At 37.7% G+C, this 13075-nt stretch overlaps 1 protein-coding gene across 2 annotated transcripts in view; it reads right to left on the bottom strand.

Annotated features, from left to right (window-relative positions):
* The window catches only part of dgkq (diacylglycerol kinase theta), a 51099-nt gene that overhangs the window by 1879 nt on the left and 36145 nt on the right, over positions 1-13075 (bottom strand). Inside the window, exons 10-21 of one of the 2 annotated variants that reach the window (XM_030145741.1) lie at positions 12844-12934; positions 12707-12761; positions 10894-10955; positions 8292-8442; positions 6652-6690; positions 6443-6558; positions 5129-5277; positions 4487-4635; positions 2762-2940; positions 1659-1759; positions 737-883; positions 429-540 (exon numbers count right to left, since the gene is read on the bottom strand). In XM_030145741.1, the coding sequence (XP_030001601.1) occupies positions 429-540; positions 737-883; positions 1659-1759; positions 2762-2940; positions 4487-4635; positions 5129-5277; positions 6443-6558; positions 6652-6690; positions 8292-8442; positions 10894-10955; positions 12707-12761; positions 12844-12934 (1351 nt within the window). The remainder of the gene's footprint in view (positions 1-428; positions 541-736; positions 884-1658; positions 1760-2761; positions 2941-4486; positions 4636-5128; positions 5278-6442; positions 6559-6651; positions 6691-8291; positions 8443-10893; positions 10956-12706; positions 12762-12843; positions 12935-13075) is intronic. The other variant, XM_030145742.1, reaches the window with a different exon arrangement.

Here is a 13075-nt window from a genome sequence, read left to right as displayed (position 1 = left end):
CATCATCATCACCACCATCATCATCATTATCATCATCATCATCATCACCATCATCATCGCCATCATCATCACCACCATCATCACCACCATCACCATCATCATCATCATCACCACCATCATCATCATTATCATCATCATCATCATCACCATCATCATCGCCATCATCATCACCACCATCATCACCACCATCACCATCATCATCATCATCACCACCATCATCATCACCATCATCATCATCATCATCATCATCACCATCATCATCACCACCATCATCATCATCACCATCGCCATCATCATCATCATCACCACCACCATCGCCATCATCATCATCCCCATCATCATCACCACTGTCATCATCATCACCATCATCATCACCATCATCTTCATCATCATCGGATGGTCAGTCAGTCGTCAGTTTCTCATCTCACCATGTGGACGACGCCCGTGACCCCGACGACCTCCAGCAGACCGTCGTCGATGCTTGGTTTCCTGTAGCGGGCGTCGACCTCTGACCCCCAGAGGTCAGCGCCGGAGCCCCAGCTGCACAGACACACAAACACACACAAAGGTGACAAAACAACACAACGAACGATTCAACGCACACTGAACCGAAGAACAGCGGCAGGTAAAAGGTACATGTGTTAAAGGTACATGTTGAATAAAATCTATTTGCACATTAGACCTTTTTCTTTTTTTTTAAGATTTATTTTTCAATTTTCAAATACGTTAATATCACCTGGGTATGTTGAGGAAGATCAGCCCCTCGATGTTGGGTAACTGGATGTTCTGAGAGTCGACCTGCAGCTGTAGTTCTTTGTGCAGACTCCGGGTGTAGCTGATCTTCTGCAGACCCACCTTCACATACACACCTTTATTATGGAACCTGAGGAGGTAAGAGGAACAGGGGCTGATGGGAAATGTGGACTGGGGTCTCGGCTCCATATAAATAAAAACACCAGAGACTGAAGTGTAATTTTTGCACTTTCTAAATTCATCCGGTGGCCCAGATTGGATCCTTTGATGAGCTGGTTTTAGCCCATGGACTGCATGTTTGTCACCCCTGATATAATTATAATTTTTTTTTATATCATTTCATTTTTTTTTATTTGGGAAAATACTTTACAACAGAGTTAAACAGAAAAAAAACAACTAAGCACATTTGTATATCATGTCTGAAAAATCAACAAAGCTAAAACATGAAACTTAATATATACACATTCCATATAAGTCTGTTTGGAAAAAAATAAACAAAAAAAAACAACTCTTCCTAAATCTTGCATTTTTTTTCTTTTTTTTGTTAGATTTTGTTAAATAACATACATTAGAACAAAAAGATGTCACATTTTTGCCCTTATTTTCACTGTTCTTATTTAAAAATTCACACAAGTTTCAGCTCCATTCCATTTAACCAGTACAAATATAACTTGTCATTTCCAGTTAAGTTAAATCTGGCCTCAGTGGGGTGGTGGATACAGTCCATTCTGACCACATTTCCATACATTTATCCTGCTTTACTTTTAATGGAAAGGACAGTTTCTCCATTACATAGATTTCATAGATTGCTTTTCCGTGATAGAAAATATTTAGTATTGATTTTTTTCAATTCAATTTTTTTTGAGTAGTAGGTACTGATAATCAATACCAGTATCGATCTGTACCTGCTGGTGAATTTATCCGGTTCGTCTTCTCGTGCCAGGTGGAAGTCGAGGCTGAGCTCTGCGTCGATGCCGAGGCCAAAGTAGTTATTCATCTGGACGATCTGAAAGACAAACACACACATATTTACATCTATAGATGAGAAACACAGTGTGTCTGATGCAACAATAAATGTTCAATAGAAAAACAAAGACACAGAGCAACGTGTCACAGTGATCCACAAATTCAAGCCTCAGCAACTTATCTGCAGATTATGAGGAAAAGGATTTGTTTTTCATGTGTAGAATGTTAGAAAACTGAGGAAAAACAATGATTAGAGTTTCTCTAAGCCTTGAATGATTCAGTTATTTTCTGAATTCATGTAGCATTGCAAAATCTAAAAGCATTTGGTGTATTATCACACAAACTTCATTCATATATTTCATATATTCCCAGCTCTACCTCACCAGCAAGACCATCCATAACCCCGCCCCTCCAGATCTGTCCGACCTCCTTCATGTTGCCGCTCCCTCTCGCACCCTTAGATCTTAGATTTTTACTCCGTTTTATTGCTTGTTTTATTCTCTCCTGTTTATTGTACGGTGTCCTTGAGTGCCAAGAAAATGTGCCTATAAATAAAATGTATTATTACTATTATTATTTGTGATTTATAGCTGTTCCAGTATAAAGAACATATAAAGTGAATGTATTGTTTTGTACAGACTGTTTGTTCTGACACAAACATTCCTTTGGACTTAAACTCATTCTCTCATTAACTCTCTTGATTTCACATTTGGACCCATGACTGTATCTGTGAAACTACAGCCAAACAGCATTTGGACTGAATTTGTATTTTGTTTTGTATTTTACTCTGTTATTTTGGTTTTTATTTCTTTTTCTGTACAGCACTTTGGTCCACTGTGGTTGTTTTAAAGTGCTTCACAAATGAAGTTGGATTGGAATCTATATTTATTAGTGACTCTAACTTGGTAAAGTTTCTCTACTTTAATTCTGTTTTTTTTTTTTTTTTTTTTTTTTTTTTAACTTATAAACTAGTGAATCAGCTTCAACAGTTCTAATCCACCCTGACTGTCCTGCAGGATCTGGATCTGGACCTGAACCGGACCTTGGGCGGCTCCAGGAACCCGTTGTCCTTCCCGTCCTCAGAGATGTCCTGGGCGTCCAGCAGGATGGTCCAGCGGTCCATCAGGACCTCCTCGGCCTCGTCCACGCAGACCAGGATGTGATGCGGATCCTCGCCGCTGTACCCGGGACCCCAACGCAGGATACGGGCCAAGTCGTTACCTGAGGGGACGGACAGAGTTCAGATGAACCAAGACTAAACCAGACTCAGAAGAAGAGACTGAAGATATTTGACCTCAGCACCGTCCGTGTGACTCTGCTTCTGCGTCTGTATCATCATCTGTATAAACCTGTAAAGTTGACAATGCGACATAATTTCCTGCCGCTTTGGAAAAGGTGGAAGGTTGATCTGATGAGCTCAGGGGATTCTTCTGTGATCGGTTATTACAGTGTCAGCTGTATCAGACTGAACCCTTACCTGAGCATTTTAGACCAGATAAAGATAAACAAACTTTTATTAATCCTGCAGGAAACTCTTGTATCAGACCAGAAACACAAGAAGGGCAAAATGGAAACCAGGTTTTTTTTTTGGTTTTTTTTTCTTTTAACTTGTCTTGTCCAGCATCATAACAGCAGAATTGTGACCTGGCTGCGTTTTTGCACTGAACAAATTTTCTTTGCCAAGGGATACTTCATAAACCAGTTACCTTTAGATGTTCGACAGGCTCAGTCGCTGCCCGTCTTTAAATCACGTCTAAAAACACACTTTTCTCGTTGGCTTTTAATCAATGAGTGAGATGTTTTTTTTACATTTCTTATGCTGTTTTTACCAGATTTTAATCTGTCTTTGTTTTTATGATGGTTGTATTTTGTTGTTCTGAGCCTGCTTTGCACCCTGTGTTATCACTGTTTTTACTTATTTATTTCCTTGTTTTATGATTCGTTGACGGCACTTTGGCCAGCTGTAAAGTTCTTAAAGTGCTTTATAAATAAAGTTAGTATGGGTATGGTATGGTATAAAGTATACTGTATGAGGCTCCCCTTGATATTCTACGGTCTTTATTTTAAGTTTTGTTGAACCATATTTTGATGCCAGACCTGACAGGAAGGAACAGGGGGAAGGAAAAGAAAGGGGGAGGAGAGAGGGGGTGAGAAGAAAGACGCTCACAAGAACATATTAACAATAACAACCATGGTGGTAATTATAATGATAACAATAACTACAATAAAAACTGAGTAAACTGAGCAAATAAAAAATACTGACAATAAACCAAATTAAATAAGACCTATTAAATGAAAAAATATAAGAAAAGGAAACATGAACAAAATATAAACAGCAGCACATGGAAACCGAGTTCATCACACAGAGACATGAGAAACCAGTTCATTAATTTTTACCATGAAACTAAATTAACAGTCATCTTTACAGTAATTGAAATTCCAGAAGTAGATGTGTAATGACTGAGACACAAAAAAACATTATTATAAAATATGAATAGATAAATATAATAAAAATAATAAAAAAAACAAAAACAAGATTCACATTGAACTTCATTTGAAATAGGATGTCAAGTCACAGTAACGATGCAGACCAGATCTGGACCTGCTTAAAATAAAATGAGACAAATCGTCCACCAGAGCCTGGTTCTGTAGATGCTGAGGCACTGAAGCCTGTTCAGTTCTTACAGATACAGACGCACATTTTCTGCAGGTTTATAGAAATAAAGCAGGTGTTTATAACGTCTTATTAAAATGACGTTGCTCTGACCTGTTCCCAGTGGGACGATACCGATGGGTGGTTCTCGACAGACCAGTTTGTGTCGGACGGCTTCCAGTACTCCCAGTACCCAGCCCACAGTCCCATCACCCCCACAGACCAGCACCCGGAACCTGGGCACCTCCCGGAACGTATGCAGCCTGGACCAGAGAAGAAGAGGGGGAGTGAGAGGAGGAGGAGGAGGAGGAGGAGGAGGAGGAGAAGTAAGACGAAGAAGAAAGAAGGAGGAGGAAAAAGAAGAAAAAGGAGGAGGAGGTTAGAAGAGGAAGATGAAGAAGAAGGAGGAAGAGGAAGATGAAGAAGAAGGAGGAGGAGGAAGATATAGAAGAAGGAGGAGGAAGATGAAGAAGAAGAGGAGGAGGAGGAAGAAGAAGAGGAAGAAGAGGAAGATGAAGAAGAAGGAGGAAGAAGAGGAAGATGAAGAAGAAGGAGGAAGAAGAGGAAGATGAAGAAGAAGGAGGAGGAGGAGGAGGAAGATGAAGAAGAAGAAGAAGGAGGAGGAAGAGGAGGAGGAAGAAGAGGAAGGAGGAGGAGGAGGAGGAAGAAGAGGAAGATGAAGTAGTAGTGGTAGCCCATCAGAACATCAGTCCATGCCGTCTGTGGTGCAGTCTGATGTTTGCTGTGGGTTCTCACCCGGCCAGTGGTCCTCCGTTGGAAATGTCAAAGACCTGATGAGGGTTGAGGAGCTTCCTGAAGCCGTAGAGGAGTTCTCTGCCTTTCATTCCGCCGCTCTTCGGGTTCACAAACACCAGCAGGGGGCACATGTCACCCAGAATGCCGTGCTGTAACAGAAAACAGAACATTTGCAGAATTAAAGCTGATTCTATAAACTGATCACTAACTGGTACGGTCAGATGTTCAGTAGGTTTTATTTTCAATTAAATGTCCAGTTTGGTTTCAGTTAATTTTATAAGTGCATATCTAGATTTAGTTTTGGTTTAACAGCATGGAATTGACTAGTTTTAGTAGATTTTTTTAGTTTCACCATTAGTTTGACTTCTTCTAGTATGAAGTATCAGTAAACCTTGATTAAAACTGTATTTTATGGTCAGTTTAATGAAAGTTTAGTTTTGAGTCAGAGGAGGAAAGTACAACTCTGAGGAAAAACTTTGAATCTCTGAGGTTAAGATGTACATTTACTAGAAGCAGTGACAGGGTAGATTAAAGCTCTTTATTTAGGACAAAAATGAACAAATTAATGATTTTAAAATAAACACTCATTGAGACTATAACATCATAAATCATTACTGACTATTTAGTTATTTTTCATGCCTTTGTGGAAAAAATGTATGTGAATTAATTTGATTTCCAGTGAAAACTAGCAGCTGGTGATAAAAATTAGCAGGATTTTTAGATTTTTTTTTATTTCCATGATAAAACAAAACATAATCTTTCACTGTGGTTTTTCAACAATAACAATTACGATGCCATTTAAGTGCATTTTTTTCCCTCATTTATTTTCATCAGAAAGAGTCTGTAAACATTCAACCCCAGTTTATGATGACGTATATTTGTGTAAATTGTAATGATGGCCTCCCTGTGTACTGCTACTTTTAATACTTTAGATGATTATGGTGACGGACACCGACGTGAAGACATAACCTGGACACCTCGAGGTCAGACAGGTGTTGCTAACTTTATGATATATACAGATTATATGGATAATATACGGATTTTGATGAAATTTTCAGGCAATGTTGATACTGGCACAGGGAACAAATGATTAAATTTTGGTGGTGATGGGGGGGGACACTGATCTGCCTTGGTGGAGGTCTGTGCTCTCTTTTTTCCTCAAAAAAAGTGCGCTTATGCGACATGTGGCGAATGTCTGAGCTTCCCTGCAAACATTAAACGTGCAGTGTGACGGTAAAGAGCTGTGTCGATGTTCGTGTTTTCAACTCCTCTGACTGGTGGAGGCCTCGCTGACCACTACAAAATGTTAGTTACCATGATGTCAGGAATGACGAGCGACGTGAGCGTCTTGTTGTTGACAGCTGTATCCTTCGCCAACATGTAGAGTCTCTCTGCTTCAGAGAAACATGAGATCTGCAACGACACCGCACCTGAAAACACACAGTCCAGTCTTTAGTCTGAGATGGACTTAACACACAGACACTGAACCAAAGCTGAGCTGTTTACACTGTGCTCGGCCTCACCTTGACTCGTATATATGTGGCTGATGGTGACCAGGTGACCTATAGACAGACAGACAGACAGACAGACAGACAGACAGACAGACAGACAGGGGGAGGGCGTTATTACTTCAGTTAATAATGGAACTATTTATTTTCCCAAAAGACCTGGTTCAGAACAGGTCTAATTTATTTATGAAAAGAGGATCATCTGTACAAAAATGAGTATTTCTGATGATTTTAACACCATTTCTTCATTTTTCTAATTCATTAACCCTTAAAGACCCAGACCTGTTTTTCTGTCAGCTCCCAAATTAACAGATTTTCTCTATTTTTAACTTTTCTTAAGTGATTTATCACCATTTACTCTCATATTATCCTCTGTATTTTGCATTTTTAAGTGAAAATCAGGTATTTTCCTATAATTCATTTACTGAACATGTAAATGTTCATTAAAGCTTAGATTAAAGTTGAGGGTTATTATATTAAAAACAGAAAAAAACTGAAGAAAAAGTCTTCTTCAACCAAATCTATCCTTAACTGAACATAAACCCAGTGTGTCCATCCACTGTCACTGATCCAACTCCATTGGTTTTACTGGTGAATCAATGTTGTAGAAGATGACAGTGTTTCCATGGTAACTACATTCACATCCTCTGAATGTCCAAATGCAGAGGTCTCAAACATGCGGTCCAGGGGCCATATCCAGGCCCCCTAAGGGTCCAGTCTGACCCCTGGGATGAATTTGTGAAAAGCAAAAATTACACTGAAGATATTACTCATTTTAGTTCAGGTTCCACAGACAGACCAGTGGGTTGGGTCTGTCAAATAAAATCATAATAACCTAGAAATACTCACAACTCCAAATTTTTCTTTTTGTAAATGTAATATTTTCATGTCATTTTACTGTATATACACTAAAACAAACTATTATTTCACAAAAACGCAAATAACCTGAACAAATAAGAACATTTTGAAATGTCTGAAGTACAATTTTACCAATATTCTGCCTGTTATTAAATGTTCTGTGTATTTGTAGATCCACTGTGATCTGTAACATGTGGAAATGATAAACTGAGACAGAATATTGTTAAAATTGCACTTAGTTTTCTTAAGAAATTTCAGTTTGTTCATGTTATTCACATTGTTTTAAAGGATAGTTGGTAGATGTAAACATTTTCATCGCATAATTTCACTTTTTTCACTCAAAAGAATAGAGGAAAGTTTGGAGTTGACATTATCTCTATATTATTATGTAATTATTTCACTGGTCTGGCCTTCTTCAGATCAAATTTGGCTTAAATGTGGCCCCTGAACTAAAGTGAGTTTGACAGCCCTGTCCAAATGGGTCATATCTGACGACCATGAAAAGATGACAAACTGTATTTTACACCAATTATTTACATGTAATGATAGAATTAGTGGATCAACAGTTATTTAACATTTTATATCAGTAAATGATTTTGGTCGCCGGGGGATGTTTGGGTCTTTATGGTTAAAACAGATAAACTTAAGTCACTTTGATGTGATAAACATTTATGCACACTGTTGAAAACATACACAGTAAATGTTAAATCCTTCATAGAGGAGACAGATGAGTGTTTGCAGAAGTTGTTAAAAGGTTTTCATTTCCTGTTACAGGGACACTGAGGTCACACACTCACTCTTGATTTTGAGATGTTCCTGGATCATCGTGACGTACTCTTCTTTGGTCAGCAGGGGGGGCAGTCCGCCGATCAGCAGACTGACCTGGGCCGCTCGGTTTCTGTTCTCCACAACGAAAAGGCGAGTCTGGTTCATCTGTCGCAAAGACATCTGGGAAAAAACATAGTGATAAGTCCACCAGTGTGTGTGGCCTTTAAGTCCAACCTCACAGATTCAGATTCTACAGCAGTGGTTCCAACCTTTTTAGGCTCGTGATCCCATTTTAACATCACAAATTTCTGGCGACCCCAGACGTTCAAAACAGACTTTTTTTTGTGAAAATGAATTTGTTTTTGATCACGTAATAGTTTGCTATAGTATGTTGCAAATAAAGGTTAATTTTAGAGGACATTTAGTCTATATAATGTATATTATTAGGGACGGAGGCAGAAAATTACTGCACAAAGTGACACTTTTATTTTCCTTGGTCAGGATATGTCCAGTCAGTCCAGCTGTGATTTACAAGGAGGACAATTAATACTGAACAAACAAGAACTGAAACTATGAATTATGAAAGAGCTGCAGCATCTGAAACTGACCACAGTGAACATTTGACACATAAACAGAACCACAGTGCTGCAGTTTCACAGTTTGACATGTGTTTTATGGATTGTGATTGTTTTTCTCAACTCAACATTTTTTTTTTATTAGTGATTTATTATTATTATTTTTATCAATTACTAGAAATTCCAGGCGAGCCCACAGGAGGTCCCGACCCCAAGGTTGAAATTTATTTGGTTCAGATTTTTTGTGTTTTCTGAGGCTGTGCACATATTTCCTGAATGTTCTTTATGTATCTGAAAAAAAAGAGAACGAGAATATATATGTTCATTTCACCCCTGAAAAAACAACAAACATAAAAGTTGGAATTAGACTTTTACACAGGACTGTGGATCTGTGTTAAATGTTTTCATTGCTCATGGTTCTATAACTGCTTCTGTCAGATATGAGGTCTATACTTGGTGACTGTTATGGTTAAATTCAGCCACACTCAAAAACACTGTTCTGTGGGGTTAGTTTGTGGTTTAGGTCTGTCACGAGGTAAGAACATGAAGCTTCTGAAGGCTTGAGTCTGTTCTGTTCACTCCTTGGCTTCTTCTGCACTTCGCCCACTGGTGTATGAATGCATGCATGAATATGAGGCTTTGTAAAGCGCTTTGGGCACCATGAAGGTGGAGAAAAATGCGCTATATAAGTGCAGTCCATTTACCATTCTGCAGACTGCACCTGATGGAATTACCCAGAATTCATTGTGTGATGATGTTGAATTGGGGTTTACCAATGGAAGCTCTGAAGTATAAAAAGGTAAACAGGGATACAAAGAAACACTACATTAAAAAAAAAAACTTTTAAGCTGGTTCATAGAAACACAAGAAATTAGAGGAATAACAGGATCTGATCACAACTAATCTAACAATCGCCTCTTATTTTAATTACGTGATGATATTTTTACAAATTCAAATTAACGCTACCTCTACTTCAACATCACAATGCAAAAACTCAACATTTTACAACAGGAAGTGATGAGTTCAACAGCTGTCATCCATATAACACAGGTTTTTTTTATACATTTGTCAGTTTTTTTTTTACTTTTGTTTTTGTTTTAATTTTTTACTTTTCATTTAAAATTTTTAAAACACTTTTACAGCACAGTAAAAACAAAAACAGAGCACAAAACAACAAGGGGGGGATGCTGTTCCATATGCACTCGTCTGCTTTTCCACATCAGATCTGGTAACAAGAATTAGTGTCCTTGAATATGGTCCATTTCTCCCATCTTTGATTAAAAGTTCCCACCTTAATCCTTAGATGAAATGTAAATTTTTCCATGGTTTATATTTCCTTTATAATGTCCAATCATTGCTGTGGTTGAAGAGGGTCACTTTTTACCCAGTTCCTTGTGACTACACTTTTTGCAGCAAGAATTAATATTTTAAATAAGTGTCTTCTCTTTTAATTACATTATCAGGTATTACCACTTTTGCTTTAGTGTTTAGAGTAATTTTAATTAAACTGAACCATTTTATTCAGCAGCAGTACGACAGTAGAGTGGAGCAGCACAGGTTTCTGACCTGGTGAATGTTTTTGGAATTGGTCGATATTTTAACAGCAGCATTTTATGTGAAATATTTGGTAGAAAATGTTTATTTTTGTAAAACAAAAGTGGATTAATAAACTTTTTTTTGCCTTTCTACAAGAACACCCTACAAATGAGATATTTTAGGACCATGTACAGCATCACCAGTGCTACTGTTTGCAGACTGTCACTGTTACCTCTGCCAGGAGGTACTGTGATCGCTTTGCTTTGTGTGTGTATTTGTTTGTTAGCAAGATAACTCAAAAAGTCATGGAGGGATTTTCAGGAAATTTTCAGGAAATGTTGATACTGGCACAAGGAAGAAATGATTAAATTTTGGTGGTGATAACTTTTTGAGTTATCTTGCTAAAAAACAAACAAACACGCATGCATGGGAGGCAGATCATTCTTGGCGGAGGTCTGCGCTTTCCGAGTGCTTTTCTTGTTCAGAAGTGGATTCTCATGACGTTATAGTTTTCCTTTACCTTCCTGATCTCCTGCAGCTTCTCCAGAATCTTCTCCTGAGGCGTCAACGTCTGTTTGAGCACTGAGAAAGACAGAAAAAATCATCAAATATGCATGAGTAAAGTTCAGTCTGGTGACTTCCTGAGCTTAAATTACTGTCCACAAATACGCGCTAAAGCCAGGAATATTGTTGTATTCAGTCTTGAGTGCATCTAAGCGTAGTCAGCAGCGGCATTTGCATAAAACGTCAAGTCAATTTGACAGACAAAATTCCCTCAACTGGTTTGGAGTGAATAAATCAGGCAGTGAATTGTCCTCAGAATGTGGCGCTAGAGCCTGTTACACATGAAGAAGAACACAAACATGAACAAGAATTACATGTTTTCCATTGATCACTCAACCGATCAGTCACATGAGATCCATTTTGCTCCGTCCATTACACACATCAGCTCAGCCACTTTATTCACATCAGCCTTCCGGTATCTGGGTGAGCATATTATGAACACTTTGCACTTCATGTTATAAAAGGTCATATTCTTTTTCACAATTTGTTTTAGGTTAGAATTCAAAAGTTCATTTTCAAATGATTTTTTAAATTCTGACCCAGCCACTAAAATCAGCACATTTTAAACAATGGAAAATTACCACGCTGCAAAAAAGGAATATCTGACTTAGATAAACTGACTTGAATTTGGAATATTTATCTTGAAAGATCATGTTTTAAATGTATTTACTTATTAAGACTATTAAGATCGTGTTAAGATTATTTGACTTGTTCCTAGAATTTTCATCTTGACCTACTCCACTTAAATATTACCACTAGTTTTAAGCAACATTTATAAGAAAACAAACTCCATTGTTGTGGGATGAGTACGGAGGACACAGGAACTGTTTGCCCTCAACAAATTTTTACTTGTTTTATGGAGTTTTGCCAATATATACATATATGTTGAGTTAATACATCCTCATAAGACCATATATAATAAATATATTAAAAACATACATATATACATTTACCATAGGTAAAAAAAAAATCTTACTATGAAGACTTGAAACAAATATATTCTGCTTAAAATAAGAATTTTGTCACTCTAATCCTTAGATAATATTTTCTTATTTTACTAAAACTTGATAAGTGCAAATTTCTTACTGCACTGGCAGATAATTTTAAATGAAATAAGACATTTTAACTCAATAATGAGTTTTATTTTACAAATTTGCATACAGGCCTCTTTTGCAGTTTACACTAACACCCATCTGTGAAGTAAGTAAAAAATGTGCATTAACATATTTTACCATTTTACATTTAACCTTGCACAAAAAATAATAACGCATATTAACCAATGTTACTGTTAATCACTGACATCTATCAGGCTGCAAAAATTAATAAATGTGTAATCCAATTTTTTTGTAGCACATCGAGAGGGTAAAAAATCTTTTATGTTGTTTTTTGCTTAAAAATATGGTTTGTTTACATTACAAACATGGCATTTAAAGGTTTAAAAAATGACAGTTATTGAGTATTTGGTATTTTTGTCTATGGCTCAAGTTCATGAAATACAAAAAAAAAGTAAAAAAAAAAAAAAGAATGAAAAAATTGACATTTTTACAGCGCTGTGCAGATTACAGACTTCTGCTGTTAAAGGGCCTCTCTGGGCCGGATACTGGAGGGTTAAACATGTACATGGGAATCCACCTCTATACCCACATATATGTTTTAGCCACCATGACTTCCTGTGAGGAGCTGCATAAGACTGAAAATAAGTTTCTGCTTCCCACAGTGGACGACAAACACCTGAGTAGACCCACAGTGTGACCCGGTTTCCTGCTCACCCTGTTTGCTGCCCATGTAAACCTCCACCAGGCTGAATCCAGACGTCTCCTCCTCCTGAAATAAAACACAGACATCAGCAGAGGACAGGTTTCATCATCCACTGTGTGTCCAAAAGTATGTGGACGCCTGTGTCTACCTGTCTGTGCAGCTGACTGAGGACCTCAGTGAGGACTGAGGCTGCTGTGCTGCTTGTTGAAACAGAGACGGAGACGAACGCCGGACCCGACCTGAAACACAACACAGGTTAGAAACGACTGGGACAGAACAGTACAATGACATTTACATACTTTTATTTTGTCTTGAACGCTGTAAATAAAATGCATTATTTTATATTTATTGTATTGTTGACAAAAGACTGAGCTTTGAAT

The sequence above is a fragment of the Sphaeramia orbicularis genome, chromosome 10, assembly GCF_902148855.1.
Source record: "Sphaeramia orbicularis chromosome 10, fSphaOr1.1, whole genome shotgun sequence".
Taxonomy (NCBI): domain Eukaryota; kingdom Metazoa; phylum Chordata; class Actinopteri; order Kurtiformes; family Apogonidae; genus Sphaeramia; species Sphaeramia orbicularis.
The sequence above is the reverse complement of the archived record's forward strand: the minus strand, read 5'-3'. Positions and strand labels throughout refer to the sequence as shown.